This window comes from Hippopotamus amphibius, chromosome 1 (assembly GCF_030028045.1).
Source record: "Hippopotamus amphibius kiboko isolate mHipAmp2 chromosome 1, mHipAmp2.hap2, whole genome shotgun sequence".
Taxonomy (NCBI): domain Eukaryota; kingdom Metazoa; phylum Chordata; class Mammalia; order Artiodactyla; family Hippopotamidae; genus Hippopotamus; species Hippopotamus amphibius.
Window position 1 is genome coordinate 4,063,962 of NC_080186.1, and position 23,242 is coordinate 4,087,203.

The 23,242-nt window shown below is 60.4% G+C and overlaps 1 protein-coding gene across 3 annotated transcripts in view; it reads left to right on the forward strand.

Moving 5' to 3' along the window:
- KCNAB2 (potassium voltage-gated channel subfamily A regulatory beta subunit 2) overlaps positions 1 to 19,607 on the forward strand; it is a 90,130-nt gene extending 70,523 nt beyond the window's left edge. For all 3 annotated transcript variants that reach the window (XM_057707721.1, XM_057707733.1, XM_057707726.1), the window contains 11 exons: positions 869 to 948; positions 3,353 to 3,397; positions 5,010 to 5,054; positions 5,882 to 5,925; positions 6,903 to 6,989; positions 10,669 to 10,754; positions 12,470 to 12,590; positions 12,775 to 12,869; positions 14,233 to 14,353; positions 14,702 to 14,790; positions 16,685 to 19,607. In XM_057707721.1, the coding sequence (XP_057563704.1) occupies positions 869 to 948; positions 3,353 to 3,397; positions 5,010 to 5,054; positions 5,882 to 5,925; positions 6,903 to 6,989; positions 10,669 to 10,754; positions 12,470 to 12,590; positions 12,775 to 12,869; positions 14,233 to 14,353; positions 14,702 to 14,790; positions 16,685 to 16,774 (903 nt within the window). In that variant the 3' untranslated portion in view covers positions 16,775 to 19,607. The remainder of the gene's footprint in view (positions 1 to 868; positions 949 to 3,352; positions 3,398 to 5,009; positions 5,055 to 5,881; positions 5,926 to 6,902; positions 6,990 to 10,668; positions 10,755 to 12,469; positions 12,591 to 12,774; positions 12,870 to 14,232; positions 14,354 to 14,701; positions 14,791 to 16,684) is intronic.
- Positions 19,608 to 23,242: the final 3,635 nt, after the last annotated feature.

Sequence of the window (23,242 nt, forward strand, 5' to 3'; positions counted from 1 at the left end):
AAACTGGGTGACGTAAAACAACAGAAGTTCTGGAAGCCCGAAGTCTACAAGGTGTCCGCAGGGCCACGCTGGGCGTCCTCCAGGGCTCTGAAGGAGAGTCGGTTCCATTCCTGTCTCCCAGCTCTGCTGGCAGCCGGCAAGTCCTTGGCATTCCTCAGAATGCAGACTCACTACCCTAATCTCTGCCTGCATCTTCATGTGGCCTCTTCCCTGTGTGCCTGCATCTATTCTTATCAGGAAACCATTCATGTTGGATGTAGGACTCACCCTAAGTCATCTTAACTAATTACATCTGCAAAAACCCCATCGTCAAATAAGGTCACATGCTGTGGTTCCAGGCGGACGTGAACTTGAGGGGTATGATTCAGCTCAGCCCAGGTGCTAAGCCCTGTGAGGACCCAACAGGTGGGATCCGTGCCCACAAGAAATTCACAGTCCCTCAGGACTTCCCTGGCAGTCCAGTGGTTAGGACTCCACACTTCCAATGCAGGGGGCGCGGGTTCGATCCCTGGTCAGGGAGCTAAGTTCCCACATGCGGCACAGCCCAAAAAGAAAGAAGGAAAGTGAGGGGGAGAGAGAGAGGAAAGAAGGGAAGAAAGAAGGAAGGAAGGAAGGAAGGAAGAAAGTTAGTTAGTTCACGTTCCAGAGGCTGTTTCTTCATTCATCTGTCTTCTTTCCTCTCTATGGGTCTTTGAGGTGCTTCCAGGCCTGTCCTGTGGCGGGAGAGGACGAGGGGACCCTGGGGACAGGGCCTGGGCACGAGGGGGGCCTCCCCGGACCACGAGGTTGTGGTCTGGAGCTTCCAGCCCCTCCCCCTGGGCTGGCAAGACGGTGCCGCCTGTGAGCAGCCCCAGTTTTCTCGTTTCAGATGGCAGAGCAGCTAATGACCTTGGCCTACGACAATGGCATCAACCTCTTCGACACCGCAGAAGTTTATGCGGCGGGCAAGTACGTGCCTTTTCTCACGGGAAAAAGCAGTGCAGGCCAACCACAGCCTCCCAGGGAAGAGCCGGAGCTGCTGTTGGTCCTGGGGCTCTCGTTCCCCAGCGAGTTTGCACCTCCCACTCCGCCTGCTTTTCTCAACTCTAAACGGCTTGGGGAGGTGTCGTTTTCACGGGGCCAGAATCACAGAACACTTGGTCACTTGCTAAACTCCCGTGTGTTCAAGCAGCGAGATGACCACCGTCCCTCTGGTGCTAAAGATGCTGCGCTGAGCGAGAGCCTTGATTAAGCTGTAGTCCGGGGCTCTCCTGCCGCGCCCACGACCTGCAGCCAGCCCCACACGCCTGACATTTTCACATCTTAATGGTGCAATTAGGGCTGCAGGGAACGCAAGGCCTCTCAGGAGCTGGGGAGAGCAGGGTCTGCTGAGCCCAGCCGAGCGCTGTGGGAAGCACTTCCCATCTTGGCAGTGATCTTTCCTCCTCAATTATGTAAAAGCCCTCTTCAGCCAAGGCTGCTGGCTTCAGTTTTAAAGACTGGCTGTCATCAAATCATCCACTCTCCTGCATCGGGTTTCCAAAAGTCAGCTTTTGTTTGTGAAATCATTTGTTGGCTCTCTCTCCATCCTCCCTCTGGCCCCCTGCTGCCTGGGGTGGGCCAAGTTCCCATCAGCTGGGCTGCTCAGCCTGGCCCGCCATGCACTGTGGCCGCAGGGCCAGCACCTGCCTCGCAGGCTCTGGGTCATAACTGCAGCTCGCAATGGGGCCCAGCGTACCGAGAATCAGGACCCCAGCCGGGCCTTTGCTCACATCCTGGCCCAGGTTCTGACGATCTGACAGCCCCGAGGGCCTCCACGGGGACCCCCAAATCTCCTCCGGCCCTCATCAGCAGCCCTCTGTCCTCCTGATGCCACAGCCCCCTCCCAACCCCTCCAAACCGTCAGCCACTCTCCATCAGAGCAAAGTGCTTTCCAGACAGATGAGCTCCTCTGGAGGGTCAGAGGTGGAAAAGCCCAACGCACATGCCAAGCGCAGAGGTGCCCCCCACCCTGTGCACCCTGGCCTGTTCCCTGGCCCTGCGCCTGCCTCGGGTTTGCTGCCCACGAGAGCGTGCGGGAGGCAGCTCCACGCAGCCTCCTCCAGCTCCAGATGGCCCTGTGTCCAGGCCCGGCACCCCCCCTTTGGCGACAGCCACACTCCCCGTGCCACTGTCTTCACCTCCCCCAGCTTCACTGCACAGCCGGGGCGGGCGTGCCGGGGCCAGCACACGGAGTCCCCCGTGCTAACCAGAGTGCCAAGCGCCAGTCTCACTGAGTCCCCCAGCTTCTCATGCTTTAGGCGCTTCCCAGAGGGCTGCACGATTCCTGCACCCCCGCTGGAGAGAGGCTAGGCTTACCAAGTTCACTGCCGGGAGAATTCACAGCCCAAAGCAACAGGCTTCAGATAAGCCATTGCCTACAGCTCCGGTAGCCCCGGGACCACTGCCTGCTCCCCTCTCTTCCTCCTTTCCTGATCTTTTGTCCCACCAACGAGGGTCCCAGGAATAAGAGGAAGAGGCCCCTGGGCTGAGTGACTTTCTGTGCCTCTTGACCGTAAATGAAGAGAATTCAGAATGTATGCTAAACAGCTTGCAAGTTAGAGCCCGTTATTTCTGAGTGAATGACTCAGGCGCTGTTATAATTGGAATGTAGCGCTGGGTGTGGATGGTTCTCCGTCTGTTGTTTTTGCTCAGAAACATTTTGCCACAAGCAGAAAGTTCTTAAAAGTTAATCCAACGCTGCAGTGCCAAGCGAGGCTGGAACGGTGCACGCGTGACCCCAGCTGGCCCGAGTGTGGTGCAGGGCCCGGAGGGACGCCAAGCAGAACAGGCAGCGGTCAGCACAGCATCTGCCTGTCTATTGTTCAAAAGCAAGACACAAGAGGCGCGCGCGCGCACACACACACACACACACACGCACATGAATGCACTCTGCTGGAAATTCAGCCCTGAGTACATGTCGATTGTCTTTGCAAACAGAGAGTGTGCTTGGTGAATAATTTACCTTTTAAAAACCATACTCTGGAAACTTCACCCACGTAATGTGCCAAGCGTTTTCCCTGGTGAATTTCCAGCGGGCCGGGGAAACGGGCTGCTGCTGGTCTTGCCAAGCAGGACGGCGCTCCTTCCTTCTCCGCGGGAGCTGGCGCCGCCGTTGCTGGGACCAGTGGCAGGTGCCCACGGCCACCTCCACGGAGGAGTCACCCAGCGGCTCCCAGGCGCTCTCCTCGCTCTGGAGGGAGCTGCCCGAGCTCCCTGGCCCCAGTGGCGCTTTCACAGAGGGGACCCTGCAGCCGATTGTCACGGTGGTGGGGGGAGGTTGGTGTTTCTGCTGCGCTATAATGAAGCCCCCATGTCTCGGTCTTTCTCGCAGGGCTGAAGTGGTGTTAGGAAACATCATCAAGAAGAAGGGATGGAGGTAACTGCTCTGCTCTCTGTGCTCCAGCCCCAGGGCGCACACGCAAAGGGAAGAGGCTGCCGGAGGCTGGCGGGAGGGAAGAGGGCCACCCTGGGGTCCTGGGTGGGGTGGGCGGGCCACCCGGGAGAGCGTTGGCTTGGATCCCAGGGCTGTTTCTTCCCGTTTTCCGCTGGAGCACCCAGGCTTGGCCTCCTGGCCCTTGTGCAGCCAGCCAGGCTTTCTAAGCCCTGGCCATTGCAGTTTTTCTTGCTGGGAAGGGGAGAACGTCCCAGAATAGAGGCAGCCCCGTGCTCCCGGCGGGTGGAGCGAGCATTCACACTGCGCGTGGCTGGCCCCGGGGTGCCAAGGCCTGGGCCACGGTGATGGGGGAGCTCCCCCCTCCCCCGGAAAGCCAGTCAGGAGCCTGGTGGCATCAAGCAGAGTTCCCGCCCCCCTGGGGTCAGGCCAGGCTGAGCACTTGATTACTCTTTGGGGTCCCCTGTGACCTGTGTGTCTTTATCTTCAGCAAAGTCAGGAGCAGTTATGAGTGGACCTCCCCCCCGCCCCCAGTGCATACACTCAGAGTCTCGGGGCCTGGAGGGCTGGCACCCCTCCTCTTGCCGCACCCAAGTTGTTTCTTCTCAGCTCACACTGATCCCAAAATAAATCCCTGCTCACTCTGTAATTAAAGGAAACTGCGCGTATTCGCGAGTTCCCAGATTATGGCTTAGGTGAGCACACGAGGAGATACCTGTTAGGTCATCCCACCTGCCCGGAGGCAATGCTGGCAGCTGCCGGAGCTCCTGGCTTTGAGAAGCTGTTTCCTGAGCAGCCCTCCCCACCCCCCCCCGCCCCCAACAGTGAGAGGAACGCACAACCACAGGGGACATTGTCACCCCTCCCTCGGGAATGATCAGGGTCAAATGTGACCAGGAGGAGCCATCATTTCCCGGCCCACCTGTCCCTCCAAGGCAGAGTCACAGGTGTCAGCGTTGCCTCTTGTGGATTTGCAGTGGGAGACCTGAACCAATGCTTTCCCCCAGGCTTTCAGCCACCAGAGCCCAAGCTCCCAGGAGCGTCACCTGCCTGCCTCTCGTTGCCCCACCCCAAGCTCTCCCTGCCTCAGCGGCCCCCAGGATGCTCCCCAAGGCCATCCCACCTGAAACACTGTATCAGCCAGTAGACAAAGAACCAGTGGTTCCCTTGCCTCCCGCCATCCTCTGCACTTGACCTCCACGGAGTCCCCAGGGAGCAGCAGGCAGCCTTCTATTCCCTGACCTGCCCCTCCCTCCCGAGGGCAACCACTCCTCTGGGCTCCAGGCTCCGAGCACACTAGGCTCCATCTCCCTCCAGCCCCCTCCACCCAGCCCTAGTTCCACAGCTAGTTAGTTGCATCCACATGGTTTGTTACATCTGCGGGTTGTCTCCTGGTTCCGTGGGGAGCCCAGGCCCCTGGGCTCAGCACACCCCAAACGTCGAATGGCAGAGAAGTGCCCCGTTTCACACCCTGTGCTCCCAGATGAGAAGGGTTTAGGACCCCTGTGTAAAAGCTGAAGACGGTGGGAGGGTGGGGGAGGGAGGACCCTGAGGGGTCGCGCCCAGTGACATTCTCCGCTTCTCTTCTGTTCCACAGACGATCCAGCCTTGTCATCACCACCAAGATCTTCTGGGGAGGAAAGTAGGTGCAGCGGGCAGACCGTGCCCCTGGTTGGGGGCCAGGTCTACAGAGACCCCTGATGTAGGAGGCCCCTGGGGGTGGGGAGGGGGCAGTCATCCTGGGAAAACAGAGATTGCAGGGGGTCTGTCCTGGACACGCCAGCCTCAGAAGCCTCCTGGAGGACAGCACGTGGGCAGCAGTCTCCTGTCTCCTGAAGGTGCCGGAAGCAGGGGGCGGGCCGGCGTGTGTGCAGCCATGGGCCCTGGCTCCTGCGGTCCCCGCTGAGGGACGTCACATTCCAGAACAGCAGCTTTGGCAGAGTTGCCTGGTGCCCAAACCTTGTTTCATTTTTATTTTTACTTTTGTGGGTTGGTTTGTTTCTGATGATAAAGGTAGCATCCTAAAAATTCTGGAAAACACAGAAAATTCATGAATTGTCCCAGTCCACTGGAGCGCAGGCCGCGCCTGCGGTCCCCCAGGGATCTGGCCCCCATATCCTCTCTGGGGCTGGACAAAATGGGCTTCATAGGAATTAGAAATATGATTCGTTTTTAATTTTTAAAAAACCCAAGCCAGACAGCAGGACACATTGAAAAGCAGACCCCTCTGCCCCCCACAGAGCCCCACCTCCCCCGGGGCAGCCGGCGGGGGGGGTGGTGTTGAGGGCACAGCCCGGCTCTGCCAGGTCTCCTCCACAAGCAAATCCGCGTAGCCCTGCGGCTTTATCCCCAACGTGGAATCAGACTACGAGGGGCAGCGCTGACCTACGTTTCTCGCCTAACCTTGCATCATAAACATTTTCCCCCAAACCGCCTGCAACATCGCACCCGCCGTCGCCTGTTTTTCAGAGCGGAGACAGAGAGGGGCCTTTCCAGGAAGCACATAATAGAAGGTGAGGGGGGCCCTGGCTCCACACGGCCCCCTAACCCACGGCATCTCCCTGCGGGTGCGGAAGTGGAGAAACACAGTGCCCCTGCCCCACCAGGCCCAGAATCTGGGGACAGCCCGGGCTCTGGTTTGCCCAGGCTCGCGCGGGGTGGGCCCTCCTCCGTGTCCTGAGGGAGGGGGCAAGGCTATGGGTGGGCGGGGCCCTGTGGCTCCCTGGGATGGGCAGTGCTGTCCCTGGGAGGACACACGCAGGCCTGGGTTTCTGTCCAGGCTGGGCCCTGTGCCCACCGGGTGACCTTGAGCAAGGACCATCACCTCCCCAGGCCCCTGTGGCAGCATCTGTAAAAGGGCCTGGTGAGAATGCCCACCTCTGGGGCTACTGGAGTCGGGAAGAACCCAGGCCAGGGTGCATGTCAGACCCGGCCTGGGGCTCAGCACACAGGAGCACGGGGCGGGGGTGCTAGGAGGTCTCCCTCATCCTGATTGTTGTCTGTGCCTTTTCTCCCCGTGTCCACTGTCGTCAAGGTAATACAGTCGCTCCATCAAAAACCAAACAATTAGGAGGCCTTGCTGCCACCCCTTCCCCATCCCCCAGCGCGGCCCTTCCACTCTGCAGCTCTGTTCTGAACCGCTGCGAGGTACTTGTGCATTTTGGGCTCCACTGGCCTTTTGTGTCATAGAGGATCGACGCAGCTCTACCAGTCGCACCTGGGGCCCCTCTAGGAGGGGCCCCTCCATGCAGCCACAGGACAGTTGGCCTGTGGACCCCACCCCGCCCGCTTTGGGGTGTGCCCCCTCTTCTCTCATGGCTGTTCTCGGCCTCGGTGGCCCGTGCCCAGCCGTCCACAGTTCCCGGGGCAGGGGCCTCGTCCCTTTCGTCTCGTGCTCCCTGAGCTGCACGCGCTCACGCACGCACAGGTGAGGGCCCAGGAATGTCTGTGAAAATGGTAACTGTCCCCCCCCACCCCCCTCCTCCCCCAGGTCTGAAGGCCTCCCTGGAGCGGCTGCAGTTGGAGTATGTGGACGTGGTGTTTGCCAACCGCCCGGACCCCAACACACCCATGGAAGGTACGTTCTCCCCGGAAGCACCGCTGGCCGGGCATCCCCGTGCCCAAAAAGGCAGAAGCCTCTGAGCCTGAGGCTCTGAGGGCACCACCACAGGGCCTGCTGGGCACCCAGGCCTGGGAGGCTGGGGGGGGGGTCCTCCCCAGTGCGGGGAGGGGCAGGCGGGTGGCGGCCTGAACTCAGCCTCTGCCCCCCGCGGTGCGCCCGGCACCTCCAGCTGAGTCCCATCCTTGGTCTGGGTCCCCGCCCCGTCCAGGTGTGAGCTGCGTGCAGTGCTAGCTGAACAAAGTCACAACACGATGACTCTTTGCAAGGGCTGCCTTCTTTTCAGTGCGTCCCAATCACGGTCCACATTCCACTGGGAGGTTTCAGGGGCCTGTTGCTCTGGGGAATAAACTGTTACTTAGAGGACCAAAAAAAAAAAAAAAAAAAAGTGCAGTGCTTTGAAAAGCCGTTTTGGTTCCTTGGGCGCTTATTCGTTCTTTGACTCCTGCCTTCTCAGCCCCTCCCAACCTCCTCCAACTTTCCGCTTCAGGCATCTTCTCATTTGTTCTTTGCTGCTTCAGGGACTTGGACAAGTCAGTTAGTTCAAGTTACTTTTCCTTCATTTGTTTGCATATATACCATGTCCCGTGCATGTGTACATATACGCGTGTGCGTGCGTGCGTGTGTGTTTAATCCGAGCGAGTTTCCTGCGAGAAGTGACTTGAGCCTCCGCCCCCGTGCCCTTTGTCAGACCGCACCCCTCCGCGCTCCCGCAGCTGTGAACTCTGCTCTCTCTCCATCTTTCTTTTGTCACCAGGGGACCCATTTAGTTCCTCCAAGTCCAGGACATTCATCATAGAAGGTACACAGCGCCCTCGGCCCGACTCCTGACCTCTGTGTCCGAGCTGCATTTTATGAGACAGTGTTTTTATTTACACGACTCTCTTCCCCCTCCCCTATGACAAACTTCTCCATAAAATGCACAAAGGAGAAATAAGTGCCTTATGGGAACATCTTGCAAGTGAAGAAAAGCAAAGCGGCACGGGGCCACGCGGTCACCTCCTTGCCCCCTGCTCCTGTGCACGCCTCCCCTCCGCACCCTGCCTCGCACTGCCGTGACCCCTGACCCGCGGGGCCTCCTCCTGACTTGGGGGATGCTGCAATCGGCGCCTGAAACCTCAGCCCCGAGTGGTCTGGGAGAGGGCTGGGGAGACCGGGTCCCTACGGGAGCGAACACATCGGGGACCCCGGAACCCTGGCCCCCGGCAGGTTTTATCTTCTCTATAGTCCACGTTTGCTAAGCTCCCCCCTCAACCAAAAGCAAAAGCACCAGCAACCAGGTGCCCCACCCCCAGCGGCATCCAGTGCTCCTGTCCCCCCGGCCACCTGTCGCCCTCACCCCACGCCATGCAGCCAGAGCTCGCCATTGAAATGCAATTGTTTTCCTCGTTGAAGAATACCTACAAGGGCTGGGGCATCCTCTGGCTGTGCCATGGTCTCTGCCCCCCACTAAGCTAAGGAACCCTGGCACCCCCACCAAGGGCAGGCCTCGGTCTCCTTGGGAACTGGGCTGTGGTCCATAATGGAAGGGCTCCTGCCTGCCAACTGGCTCTGCCACCTGACCCCTCCCATGTATTATCTGTGACGTGGCCGGAGGTGCCATGGGTTTTGGCAGCAGCTACAAGGATTCGGTCCTCCTGCTTCTGTTCCACAGCATTAAATATTGACACGGACAGTTGTCCCCAATTGTCCCTGTTTATGGAGTCACTGACACCAGGCTCAGGCAGAAGCACAAGGGCCGTGCTCCTGAGCATGGGCTCCACGCCCAGGCGGCCACTGCCCGGGACCCCTTCCATCTCAGGCCAGGCGTGGGCTCGCATGGGCTCCCCGGCCCCCAGGCTCCCGCTGGACTCCCCTCTCTGCATGGAAGGGGCGTGAGGGGAGCGCTGTGCGCGAGGCAGCCCGGCTGGTGAGCAGGGGCGTCCTCTGCTTCCCTCTCTCCGGCATGTGGGCCTGAGCCTTGGCTGAAAAGAATCGGGCAGTCACGCTGCATGGTCACAGGTGCCCCCAAGAGTGTTTCTAAAAAACCTGAGAAGGACGGCCGGGTTGGGAGCCCGGGCGCAGGGTTCAGACGTGGGCAGATTTCTTCCTGGGACCCTCAACCTTTCAACCAAGCGCTACTCTTCACACTGAATAGTGTTGGCCCTTAAAGTGGTGGCCCGCTGAGAGCCCGCAGGGGCAGGGGGGCTTCCCTGCCAGACCCCCTCCCTGGAATGGGTGGTGAGGAGTCCAGTCCCTGACCTTGGAAGGAAGGAGAAGGTAGGGCTTGGCCTACAGACATGGAAGCCAAGGTGTGATTTTTCAGGTGTCCTCGCGAGCCCATGGAGACCACCACCCCAGAAGCCCCAGCTACTTTAGCTTTTTACTGAAATAGGGGACCTCGGCCAAAGGGACACTCAGGGATCCAGGATAGGTGGGAGGGGACACCCAAAAACAGAGGTGCCACTCTCTGCCAGAAAAGGTTCCGGTGGTCCTGGGCCATTCCAAAGCAGAACTCTGGAACAGACCCACATTCTCCTTCATTCCTTCCCTCCTTCCTTCCTTCCTTCCTTCCTTCTTTCCTTCCTTCCTTCCTTCCACCCCCGCCATCTTCAGGGACCTCATCTTCCCCATGTCAGTGGCCACTTCAGGAGAGATGGGGACTTTCAAGGGGCAATGTTTGTTTTTAGAAACACTTGTTCTTCAACTGAACTTCCGAGGCTGCCTTGGGCAGTCAAACTTGCAAGCATTGTATGGGGCCTGAGAGAAATCTGATGGGTAGCCCGTCCCCCCGCAAAGCTAAGAGACATTCGAAATTTTAAAATTTAAGGCCATGTTCAATTTTAAAAACCACAATATCCCCCTGGGGCTGACACAGGTAACTGGCAGATTTTTATTTCTCAAAACACTTTTTTGAGTCCGAGGAAGACTCTATCACAGTGTAGATGGGAAGAGGGTCCCTTGCTGGATACCGGGCAGGTGTGAGAAGCCGGGGCGTGGGCCGCAGGGGGCTTTCCACGTCTACCGCTGGCTCTTCTGGACGTGTGTGGAGCTCAGGCCTGCAGCCCCCACCCGCTGGGACCCACCACGGCCCCACACCCTGCCCTTTGTCCCGACAGATGTCGTTATTACCTCTGCACTCGATTCTCCGGACTCCTGGAATAGCCCCGCGTAGGAGACTAGAAATGGGCACAACTTGTGTTCCTCCCTCTTGCCGTCTGTCAATCTGATCGTAACCTTGATTGGTTTCTCTGGTTCTTCCTGAGTCACCAGGGTCCCCCATTCTTCCCCAGACTGGAGGATACCCCCCATTCCAGACTCACATTCTTTGACCTCACCTTTCCTTTATTCCTCTAATCTGCCACAGAAACGTCTCAATCCATCCATAACCCATTTTTCAAAGATCGCATAAGACCTGTAACTATTTGGGGACATTGTTTGCAAGACCAGCTTCTTGGACGGCGGCTCACTTTTTTTCTGTGGCCCCAGAAAACCCGGGCCACCCCCGACTCCGGAGCCAGGAAGTACACTGCTTGCAAGCCGTGCTGGCGGCTCCCACCCCTCCTCCTGGCACCCGCCTGTATTTGCAGAATGTCCCCAGGCCAGCCCCGTGCCCCCGGCCGCCCCCCACCTGCGGTCTCCCCTTCTCTCGTGACAGAGACGGTGCGCGCCATGACCCACGTCATCAACCAGGGGATGGCCATGTACTGGGGCACGTCGCGCTGGAGCTCCATGGAGATCATGGTACGGTGACCTCTCGGTGTGTGCGCGTCCCCCGGCTGGGCTCCCGGCCCAGCTCCACGGGTGACGACCCCGGGGCTCTGGCAGGTTCAGTGCCGTTGGCCCCTGATGCACAGATAACCGGGTGCTAAGGGGAGGGACAGTATGGTGACATGTGGCGGTGATGTCCCCAGGCCTTGCAGACAGGGGTCTGGGCTTGAATCCGAGCACTGTGTGGCCCCGGACAGATGGCTTCACCTCTGAGCCTCGGTTTCCCCATCTGTAGAACAATACTGCTAGGGTGATCTGCCGGTCTTGAGGCCGTTGTGAGGATTATCTGAGGGAATAGGAGTGAGGCTCTTAGCAGGGGTCCTGGACCTCAGCCAGGGCTCAGCAGCGGTGACAGTGCCAGCCGCTGCGCTGAGCTCCTGCGATGTTCCAGTTGCCATTAGATTTGAGGGCTTCGTGTGCACTGACTCCCGTTTAATCCTCACAGCGCCCTATGAGGTAAGTGCTGCTGACATCCTATTTTTCAGATGTGGACATTGAGGCCCAGAGAGGTTAAGTAACATACCCGAGGTCACACAGCTCCTGCCAAGACGGATGCCCAGGCCATGCAGCTCAGAGCCTGGGCTTCCATCTCATAATCCATGATGTTTCCCCCCCACCCACACTTTCAGGAAGGCATCCCTTCCCTCATCATTTCCCTCCATGGGCGCCATCAGAAGCTGAGGGTGACAGAGGTTTCTTGATATCTCTGGGGTATCCCAGAGGGTGGGCAGGGTGGCCCCTCAGAGGCAGACAGCTGGTTGGTGGAAGAGGGGCCGCAGAGGCCTGGGGACTGTGTCTGCACAGGACCAGCTCTCAGGCTGGCCTCCTCACCCCTGCCTCCAGGCCCCCTCCCAGCCTCAGCCCCTTCCCCTGCCCCACCACCCGGAATTTCCCATGCCCTGGCATCCCTGGGAGAGGGTGTTCCTCCCCTAGCGAGTCCCAGATTTCTGGTTCCTCCAAAAAAAAAAAAAATTAAGCATGATTTTCATTTCATGTTAAATGCAGCTCTAGAAGCCCCATGGTATGTGTGGCATTACTGACCATTTGGCATTTTTCTGAAGCTGCCTGGACCCAGCACAGAGCTCACGAAGGTGTCAGGATCTCATCCCCACTTTACAGATGCAAAAACTGAGCCTCAGACTAAAGGAGAAAGGGCCTCAGGGCTGGCAGAGGGGCTTCCCCGGGAGCTTACGCCCATCCGGTCTGCAGAGTGGAGGCCTTGAGCTGCAAGTCCCAGAAATGGGCTGATGCTGGCCACTCTCCCCTCCTGACCCAGAGTTTCCTGCCCCTGCCGTCACCCTGGGTCCAGGCCCTCGTGTGACAATCATGATAAAAGCAGTGACAGGCAGGTGCTGCCCTGAGGGCTGCCAACACTGTTGGCTCATTTGACCCTCGTGACAGATGGGGAAACTGAGGCACAGGGGGTACGTGCCAGAACCCAAGCCTCGCTACTGAGTGTACGTCCCCCCCCCAGATCCCTTCAGCCTTGGGGACCCACAACCCACCTGCTTTTCTCCACCCACGGAGGGGTTCCTAACGGGCTTCTAGAAAAGCTGAGAGGAGAAGGGAGGGGCAGGACGGCCAGCCGTTTCCTGGGGATGCTTTTGTGTCTTCTCCCTGATGCCCAGGAGGCGCCCCCAGACCCGCTGACCGGCAGGGATCAGCCGTGCCCCTCTTTGCTTCCACAGGAGGCTTACTCCGTGGCCCGGCAGTTCAACCTGATCCCACCTATCTGCGAGCAGGCCGAGTACCACATGTTCCAGCGCGAGAAGGTGGAGGTGCAACTGCCCGAGCTCTTCCACAAGATAGGTGGGCTTCCCTGCCGGGCCGCGCCCTCGCCCCGCCCCCCTCCGACCCAGATCCATCCCCGTCCCCAGTCACCCCCAGCCGTCTCCCGCTTCCCCTGCCCCGCCCCGCCAGCCCCTTTCCCCCTCGCCCCGCCCCTCCCCGGGACCCTGGGCTTCACCTCGCGCGCCCGGCTTTCTTCTCCCAGGAGTGGGCGCCATGACCTGGTCCCCTCTGGCCTGCGGCATCGTTTCGGGAAAGTACGACAGTGGCATCCCGCCCTACTCGAGAGCCTCCTTGAAGGTGAAGGAGCGGCCAGGCTGGGGGAGGGGACAGGCAGGGACCGGCATTTTGGAGGGGTGGGGCCTTTGGGCAGACACCTTGGTCCTGGGCGCCGCTTCCCTGGGCCACTGTCCTGCCGGGCGGTTCGGGGCATGGGAACTTGGAGCCCCAGCTGGCCTGACCCCATGTCTCAGAAAGGCCGCCCACCTGTGGGACATGCCCCAGGTGAGGAAGCCCCTCCCTCCCCTGCCCCCTGACCTCCCCCGAAGTCCAACACTCACAACCTGGGCTGGGTCCAGGGTGCCGTTTGGGGTGCCTCCTGCCCGTATAGACACCTGCGACTCTCTCTCTAGCCCATCCCTGAAACCCCTAGGCTGAGGGCAGCAGGGTTTCTTCAGGGTCACTCAGTGGTGGCCCCTGGGACAAGTCCCTTCCCACACACACACACCTCAGAGAGGGGACTCAGGAGGGTCTCCAGACTGCTGGGTTTGGAGGACAAGGAGCAGGCAGAGAAAGGCCTGCCCAGGCCAGAGCAGAGCCAACACTGGAGCCCCCACCCCGGGTTCAAGGGCAAGATGGCCTGCTCCACCCACTCCTCCCCAACCCACAGCAAGCCTCCCCGGGGCTCCCTGACTGTGGACGCACCTCCTGGGCTGCTCAGCCTCCCAGGAGAAGGAAAGGTAGGCTCATCCACCTCCTCGTCCAGACTCAGGGGCCTGGCCTCAGCTCCCCCACAGTCCACAGGCTTTAGATGCAGTGGTTCCCATCCTGTGGAGATGTCATCCACACGCGTGAACCTGAATGTGAGTGGCACGGTAGAATTAAGAAAATTTACACAAGCGTTTAGGAAAGCATGGGGTCAGGGGACTCAAGACCAAGCCAGTCAAGAGTCCTGAGCTCTGATTCCCATAGTGTATTTATTGAGAAAAAGCATTCTCGCATTCTAGATTATAAATCACGATAATGGACATCACGAGGTATATGCTTCAATTAGAGAAAAAGGCAGAACACCTTGTTTTTTATGACTACTAGGGGAGACAGTTAATCTTTAACTCGGAGCTGGAGCCTGGAGCCATCGGGCTATATGACTGCTTTATCTCAGTCGGTTTTCCTTGGGACTAGTTCTGCTTTCAGAACTGCCTGCAGCCACGTAGCCGGTCATGCGCTCTCAGGATTGTTACTCCAAGTCAGTGTCCTCTGTGTCCTCTGTGGTTCTCTACACCATCCTTCCAGCTGCCTGGGTCAGGACCACAGCAGGACATGGTGAGGCTGGGGCCAGAGGGTGCTGCCCTGGCCCAGATCCTCATTTTGTGCCATGTGTACAGAGGTCCAGGTGACCTGGCCTCACCTGTGGGCTGTGCTCCTTCCCCTGCCCCACAACCAGGGCTACCAGTGGCTGAAGGACAAGATCCTGAGTGAGGAGGGCCGGCGCCAGCAGGCCAAGCTGAAGGAGCTGCAGGCCATCGCGGAGCGCCTGGGCTGCACCCTCCCCCAGCTGGCCATCGGTAACAGGGCTGGGGAGCCGGGTGGGGAGCTGTGTCCCCGGGGAGATGCCGGGAATCCCTGGGTGCCTGGGCCACCCCCTCCACCGGCGAGCCGTGGGTAATGGGCTCCCACATTCACGGGGGGAGGATGGGGGTCCCCGGGTGCTCGGGCCATCTCTCCACTGGGGGCAGTTGGTACCAGGGTCCGCCCAGCATTGCTGAGCCCCTGGCATGCCAGGCCCATCCTGGGCACCCTCAGCCCCGTGCCCGGGAGTATAGGTCTCTGTGCCCCAGTCAGGGTCAGGGCAGAGCCAGAGAGGGCCCTGCCGAGGGTGGGCCTCCCTCACCTCTGGTCTTGCTGCCCCCCAGCCTGGTGCCTGAGGAACGAGGGGGTCAGCTCCGTGCTCCTGGGTGCTTCCAGCGCAGACCAGCTGATGGAGAACATTGGAGCCATACAGGTGAGTGGGGCGCCAGCCTCCCAGGCCCTGGGCGGAGCTGAGGGTCCCAGCCAGTTATCTGTCCAGCATGTACTTAGTGAGCACCTACTACATACCGGGCGCTGTTTGAGGCACCTGGGCTACAGCAGCAAACCACCAAAGAGCCCTGCTCTTGAAAGCTCGCTTTCTCGCTGAAACAGACGGAAAACACTAAATGCGAGAAAAAGATTAGAATATGTGTCGGAGGGTGATAAGGGCTCTGGAAAAAGAAACTTAGAGCAAGGTTGGGGGTGTCCAACAGGGGCGAGGAGTGCGGAGCCGAGGATCCAGATCGAAGGGGGCTGCAGGGTAGGCTTGTTGATTAAGTGACTTTTGAGCCAAGGCTTGAAGGGTGAAGAGTGGGTGGTCCAAATACTCAGGGGAAGAACGTTCCAGGCTGATGCGAAGGTGCAAGGTGGGCGCAAGCCCAGGGCAGCAGCCAGGCCAGAGGGCCCAGAGCAGAGGGGCAGGGGCTGGAGGAGAGCCCGGCGCGGAGGCAGATCTGTGGGCCACTGCACGCCCTCGAAGGACTTCGGCGATGGTCCAGGGAGATGGGAGGAGAGGAGGCGCAGGGTCCGACTTAGATCTTACAAGCCTCCTGAGTGGAGGAAAGAGTTTGGGGACCAACAGGCTTGGCTGACAGGCTAGATGTGAGGGCGCAGGACAGCAGGTCCGACAGCCCCTGGGGTTGTCACCTGGAAGGGGGGTGTTGCTGTCAGCTGAGGTCGGGAGGGCTGGAAAAAGCAGTTTGGGGGTGTGGAAGTCAGGTGTTCTGGTCCTGGAATCTGCATTTTATGCCGTCACTGTCCTTCCATTTGAGGGACAGAGCTTAGACCAGGGCAGGCTTCCCGCTGCCCCAGACCTGCAGGAATAGAGACGCAGCAAGGCCCCCCATCGGCTTCCAAGCCACATGCAACGAGGGGAGACAGGCCGGGGCTAGCAGACTGCTGGAAGACTGTCCCCCCGTTACCGAACTCAGGTTCAGCGGCTCATCGTTCAAGAATCCAATACTGGGAATTCCCTGGTGGTCCAGTGGTTAGGACTCCACGCTTCCACTGCAGGGGTCATGGGTTCAATCCCTGGTCAGGGAACAAAGATCCTACAAGGTGTGCAGTGTGGCAAAAAAAAAAAAAAAAAAAAATCCAAGACTGAGAGACAAGTGTTGGGTAAAAGGAAAGCTACCTTTACGAAGGAAGCCAGCCATCCTGGGGAGAAGATGGACTCACGTCCCAAAGAACTAATTCCCCACTGCCAATCAAGGGGCAAGAGCTTTTAAAGGGGAGTTCCAGAAGTGCTTTGGGGGCTGAGCGAGGGGGCTGTGTACAGAACAGCACAGTTAGCTCTGACAGTCATCTTGAAATTGGTCCTGTGGTCATCTGATCAGGCTCATCCTGATTGCTTTAAGTACGATTAATCTTCAACTCCAGGGTGAGTTTGTTCGCGTTTCCCTGAGGCCAGTTCTCAGAACTGTGCAGGATGGAGCAGCTTGTGTCACGGCTGCAGTCTGGTCATCATGCAGCTACTTCTTCCGCCTGGCGGGGGTTTCAGTATCTGCAAAACAGCTCAAAGGACAGGGCTCAGATTGTGATCTACAGCCCTTGAGGAGGAACTAAAGGTCCTTGACTGTGTTTACTGGCTAAACTGTTATTATTGTGTCCTGTTTGACTGCTTTTGTTTGTTTTTGCATTTTCTCACGTCTCCATTTAAATTTATTCTTTGGCTAAAATTTTTCTACAGACAAGTGGCAGGCGGAGGACATGGGGGAGGGTCTGTCCTGGGACATTCCCTTAGGGTCCTGCTCCTTTCACCCCACCTCGTCCGCAGGCCAGGCCAGTCTTGGTGGTGGATTCTGACTAGATCCCATCTTCACACACAGGTCCTTCCAAAACTGTCGTCTTCCATTATCCACGAGATCGATAGTATTTTGGGCAATAAACCCTACAGCAAAAAGGACTACAGATCCTAAGAAGCTCCCAGCCGTTTGCCCGGACAGTTTCAGTTCCCCTCCTAGCCTCTCTGTTCGCTCGCTTAAGCTGTTTTGAAGCCAAGTCAAGAGTGTGGTTTGCTTCAAAAACAAAACAACGCACCAAGATGTCACCTGGAAAAGATCTCAAAAGTCACTGCCACACGCCACCCGCTGCTTCGCAGGACCGATGTCGGATTCGTGCCGGGAGCCAGCATTGATTCGACAGTGTTCAAGCAGTCCCACGCAAGCCTGCGCCTCTGCTCCTCCTCCACCAGAAACTACCCCGTTTCCACCCAGCCACGGCCCCTCTCAGAGACTCAAGTCCAGGCCAGGCCGAGACCCGTGGGAGCCTGGGGGCAGGCAGAGCTGGCCTCTCCTCTGCTAAGAACCCCACCCGGTGCTGGGGGTGGGGGAGAGGAAGCTGGGTCTGGCTCTTCCTGTGGCCCCCCAGCCAGGCCCTGGTCGGGGCAGGCCTCCCACTGGGGTCCCCCTCCTCCCCCCTCTGGCCAAGGGCTCCAGGTACTTTCATCGGGCCTGACCTCAGAGGCTGCCCCCAGCCCCTTCTCACACCACCTGCCCCAGGGGGTCTCCGAGGGGCCTTCCGAGCTGTCTCTCAACCCCCACCCCCACCCTTGCTGGCAGGGGCAGGGATCCAGGGGGATTCGCTCTGCAGTTTGGGACCCACAGAAAGTTGAGGGGTCTGATTTCAAGCTCATCACCCCACCGGCTTCCTCCCCGCACACAATCAATAAGCCCCAGTGTCCGGGCTCCAGCCCAGGCCCCTCCAGGGCCCCACCTGCCCTTCCGACCAGGTGCCCAGTCCGCTGACCCCCCCGGCCCGAGGTCGTGTGTGCTGAGCTGGACTGCGGCTGCGGACTGCACACCGGGTGGCCAGCCTCTGCTCCGCCCGGGTGGCGGCCTTGGGGTCTTCAGAGAGCGCATGCTGGCACCCTTTCAGTGCGGGAGGTTCCCTGGGGTTTTCTGTGCTGCCTGCCCAGGGCCCCGGGAGACTGCCAGCAGCAGCCCCCACAGTCTAGGAGAAGACCCAGGGAGCCTCTCCCTGGAGCAGTGTCCCCTGCAAGGCCTCAGACCAGGTGGGGTGAGGTGCTCGGTCTTGGGTGCTCAGAGCTTGTTACCAGGGCAGATGGGCAGCAGTGCACCCGCAGGACACCCCCACACAGCCTGGGAAGAGGGAGGAATGGCTGGGGTGGGTCATTCCTTTCCACGCCCCCCCCCAAGCCTGGAACAGACTGGGGACAGGGAGAGAGGACAGGACTCTCACAAGCTGCCAGCCCGTTTGCAGCCCGGCCTGGGGATGCAGGGTTGCAGGAGGGCACGGGGGCGAGAGGCTGGGGGCACCCACAGGCAAGAGGCCCAGCCGCCATGGTCCTGAGTGGCACCCCAGCCTTTGCTGGCTATGTAGGGGACCAGTGCCAGGCTCTGCACATGCCGCAGCCCACTGTGTACGGGCTGGGTGCCTCCTGCCCTGGGTGCACCCCACCACCTCCCACTCGGCCCTGGGCAGGCACAGCCCCTCCCGCGTTGCCCTTCAGAGAGGCTCCTCCCTGCCATGACTCCCAGAGGGCCTGCCGTCCAATCCTGGCTGAGCTGAGGCCTGGGAAACTGTCCTGAAGAAAGCCACAACGGCTGGGAGGTGGGGGGACTTCCTCCACTCCTGATCCTTGTGCTGACCCTGGCGTCTAGAACCTTCTCCCTCCTTGTAGACCAGGCCCCCGGGGGTCTTCTTCACCAAGCCTCCTGCAGGCTTCACCCTGTGGGTGTGGGGAGGGACAGACCTCTCCCAGCAGAGTCCCCGGCGTGCGGCCACTCCCCCCCATCACGCGGGTGGGGGTCTAGCTCTGAGGACAGGACGCTGCACAGGGCGGGTTTCATCCCAGGCCCACCCAGGCGGGGACCAAGTGCTCTGGGCCGGGCGGTCCTGGCAGCCGGCCATGCTCACTGGAGAGGCGCCTGGCCCCCTCCACGCTGCTGCCCCCTGGCCCACCCACCGGTGGAAGAGGGACCAGGGCTGGCAGTCGGGCCGGAGGCGGGACTGCCACCCCCCACCCCACCCCACGAGCCACACCTGGGGAGGCCGAGCCCGCTGGGTGCAGATTTCCCAGACAGAGGGAGACAAGGGCCCCCAGGGTTGAGCTCCATCAAGGCCGAAATGCCCAGCGCCAAGACCCAAGCAGCTTCCCGGCCCTGGGGCCCCACCCACGACCTGGTTCTGCATCCCCCCCGCAAGTGGGTGTGCAGGGCTGGGGCCCTGCTTCCTGAGGGAGGGTTCCCCGACTTAGGGGTGGGCTGGAGGGGGGCCCAAGGGCAGTCAGAGCCTGGAAACGGAAGAGCTGGGCCAAGGAGGGCCCCGGAGGGGCAGCCTGGGCCCGACATGGGTTTGAGACCAGCCAGCCGCACCCCACGTGGCTGAGGGGAAGCCCCTCAAAAGCCCCAGCCGCAGGCCAGCCAGCCTCTCACCCTCCCCTTGAAGCAGAGCTTGCCCCCAGGGGTCCACGTGGAAGTGCCCCGCACGGAAAGAAGCCCCCATCTGGGTGGGGGCGGGACCAGTCTTCCTTCCTAATGACACACAGAGCCCCCACCATTTTTTATCCTAAATCTACCAAACTTGAGGTCCCGAGGACAGAGGGGCTTGCTCTGTCTTCTGTTCTCTCATGTAAATAATGTGCTGTTTTTCTCCCCTCCCCCTTTCTTTTAATGACTGTGGCTCCTCCGCTAACTGCATCCCCTACACAGGCAGAGATGCCGTACACCTTGCGCTTCCAAATGACACTCAGCAGAGACATGGCGCCGTATTTATGGAATGACGAAATAAAACCCACGTCGGGGTCTGCTTCTCTCCACTCCTCTCCTTTGCAGGATCCTTGGGGTCAGGGCTCAGCCTAGGGCAGTGGGAGGGGGAGGAGGAGGCTGCCGGCCTGCAGAGGCCAGCAGACTGGGTCCCCCGAATCCTGGGCCTGGGGCCAAGGGGAGGTTGGGAGAAAGGGGCCCTGGGGAGAGGCAAAGACTGGGGCCCGAGACCCCCTTCTCTCCCACGTGATTCGGGGAGGGAAGGAAAGTGGCCTGCCTGCCCCCCTAACACACATTCTCTGTTGCCACCACAGGTTGGTGGGAGGCTGCTGGACCCCCTGGGGACAGAGAGGTCAGGGTCCAGGGAGGCCTGCAGGCTGCCTCTGGGGACTCAGTGTTTCTCTGAGCAATGCTGTCTGTTTCAGGGTGCAGGTGGGAAAGACGGGCATCAGCCCTGAACACCCCTTCTTGGGGCACCCCTCCTTCCCAGCAAGCCTCTCAGCCTCATGGGACCATGTCTTCCCAGGTGGGAGGTGGCTTCAGGTGACCCCTCCATCCCCTCCACATCTTCCCCCCGGCCCCCAGTCACCACCCCCATCCTATATCAGTGAGAAGCTGGGAAAACGCTCTCTGATTCAATCCTTTCCGAAAGGATTTATTAAAACACAGAAAACCAAGACATACACACAGAGTACAAAGTAAAGGGAACAGGGTCGGTTACAGTCTCTGTCGAGCCTCCCACACATCCTCCTGAGGACCGGACAGGTGACCACGCACGGGGCTCAGCCTCCAGCTCCAGCTCCCCAGCTGGGACCCTCCCGACGCGCCCCAGCGCCCCCGGCCCCTCCGCCGGCCTGGGGCAAGGGGCCAGCCCCTCTCTGCTGGGCCAGACACCGGGCTGGGGGGAGGGTCTGCTCCCCACGCCTCCCACGTGCCGATGCACAAGGGGCGGGGCCTCCCCTCATCCCCAGGCGTGGAGGAGCCAGGGGAGGCTCAGGCTCCCATCTCGACATCAGGGGTTCGGGACACACACACCCAACAGGCCCTTTCTGGGTTATTGCACCTAAAAAAATACTTTGTTTCAAAAAAATCTGAAAACTAAAAAAAAAAAAAAAACCCAAAACACCAGCCAGTGACTTTGGCCTGATGCACCACAACCTGTAAACTTCCAGAAATATAAAATGGGGCGGGAGCCAGCTTCCTCGACAGAGGCAATAGTCGGCACAGAACAGCGGCAGAGGCGCAGGGGGGACCCTAGGCCGTGGCCAGGCCAAGACCTCCGCCCCCGCCTCCCACCCAAGCTCCTTCCTGCCACCCTGCTCTGGGTACACTCCGAAGGTCCCTGAGCCCACCCTCTGCACAAACCCCTCAGCCCTCAACAACCCTGGGACCCAACACCTGGGAGCATGGGCTACAGGTGTCCTTGGCACAAGCCTCAGTCGACCCCCGACCTGGGCCAGGGAGTCCCCAGGGACTCCGGGAAGGGAACCCCAACAAGCAGGAGGGCAGGTGCCTGCACCAGTCGTGGGTACCAGCAGGACAGGACCATGGTCATTACTTGCAGAAAACAAAGGAGCTTCTGAAGGCGGCGTGCAGGGAGGGTATCCTTGCACAGGGGTTCTCAGGACGTGCTTCCGTGGTGGGCGTGTGCAAGGGGACCCCCGGACACAGTCAGTCCGGCCCAAACTCCCCTGGTCACCCAGAAGTGATGCTTTCCGAGACTGTGGCCCAAAGAAGGTTCAACACAAAGCCTACTCAGCACTGGTCTAAATAATAAGGTGGCTGGAAACAAAAATGCGGGCTGGCACTTTGGGCTTCTGCTTGCATGTGATGACCCTCACTCTGTCAGCAGCAAACACCAAACCCAGCCTGAAGATGCCAAAGGCCATGGACACCCCACTCCCTCCCCTACCACGACAACTTTGGGCGGGAGATAACTGATAAACCAAGAAGAAAACATCCTCGAGACCCTTCTTCCTCTCCAAAACCAGCCGACCAGAAAGCTACTCCCCAGCTCTCCACAGCCCCGCTCCCAGGCCTCCCTGGTGCTGGTCTTGGAGAGCTGAGTCCTTCCCGGACCAGGCAGTGCCAGGAGCCGGGCCGCCTGCGGGTGCCTGGCTCCAGCCGGTGGAGTAAACGGGTGGAGGCCTGGGAGGCAGCAGAGACAGGACAGCGGGAAGCCTGCCGGGGAGCGGGCGCTGGCGGGGGAGGGCCCACCTGCCCTTGGAGTGGGGCAGCGGGCACACAGACCCCGTCCTCCACCACGTGCCCCCCGGCCTGACGCTCAGGACCTGTCCACTGTGTTCCCCCCCAGGCCAGCCACAGGGCTGCCCACCTGCCTGGGAGGGGAGAGCCACAAGGCCCTGCTGGGGGTTGATGCTTGTGGCGGTCACCCCACCCGCGGCCTGAGCCCGAGCCTTTGCAGGGAGGCACTGGTCGCAGGACCGCGCATGTGCACACGGCACTGGGCAAACCACAGGGGCAGGGATGACCTCGCCCTCCAGCTGCTGGCACACGTGTCCTGGACGCCTGTGCCTCCCACTCCTCCCACCCGCAGTGCCAGGGTCAGGCAGCCTGGGGATGGAAGGGGCCTTGGGGGGACAGCCCTCCAGGGCTTCAGGGACAACCATTTACAGGTGAGGACGTCTGAGCTCTGGGAAGGCTGGCCAGTGGCCCCGATACCCCCAAATCCTGGCCCCAGTCCTGGCCAGGGAGCAGAACGAAGCCCTCCTGGTGTCCCCAGCCCCAGCTCCAGCCCAGCTTGTCTCCCACTCAGACAGGATTCTGCACCCAGGGCTCCACGCCAGGAAGGCCCCTCCCAGCTTGCGGCTCTGCATTCCCTTCCAGGCTGAGGCTGGGCCAGAGGGAGCATCAGACTCAGACAGGCCTGGGCCCTGGCCCTTCCTCCCAACTGGGGCCATCGCAGGCTACCACCAGCTGGGTGGAGGAGGGTCAGGATTCCAACAGGGCGCTCCAGGGCAGGGAACAGGCAGGAAACTGGAGATGCTCCAGCTGGGAGGACGGGAGAGGCCATCAGGTCCAGTCCCCTGCCCCAAGCTTTCCCCAAGCCTTCCGAGAACACGGCAAGGGCAGTCGTGGCCCTGCCCCAAGTGGCAAGTGCCCAGATGGAGCCCTCCCCAGGGACAGGAGGACAGATAGGGATAAGTCCGGGCTTGAGGGGGTGGCCTGGTTTCTCATGTCTGCAGCCGGGGGAGCTGCACGGGGAGCGTGTACCTGGAGGTGGGTGTGACCGGCCGCCCAGGGCACAGGGCAGGACCAGGGACTCCTGCGCCACCCTCAGCACTGCTGTGACTCTCCCTGCTGGGAGGCTAGCCACACCCCGGCAGAGGGAGGGCAAGCCCCTTCCCACAGTGGCCTGAGAGGAAGGCTCGGGCAGCCCCCAGGCCGACACCTGCAGGCCCTTCCCTTCCCTCCGGGGAGCACATGCCGTGACCTGCCATGCAGGGCAGGGGCCACAGACCCTCCGCTGGTGACGACAGAGTCCAGGGCCCATGAGACAGGCTGGGCCAGAGAGACACCTGCTGACACAGCCCTCTCCCCGACGGAGACAGCAGGTGCCTGGTGGTCTCCAGCCTTGCAGGAGGCGGCCTGGCCTGACCTGGGCATCAGCCAGGTCTCTACCCTCAGGCCGGGCAGCTC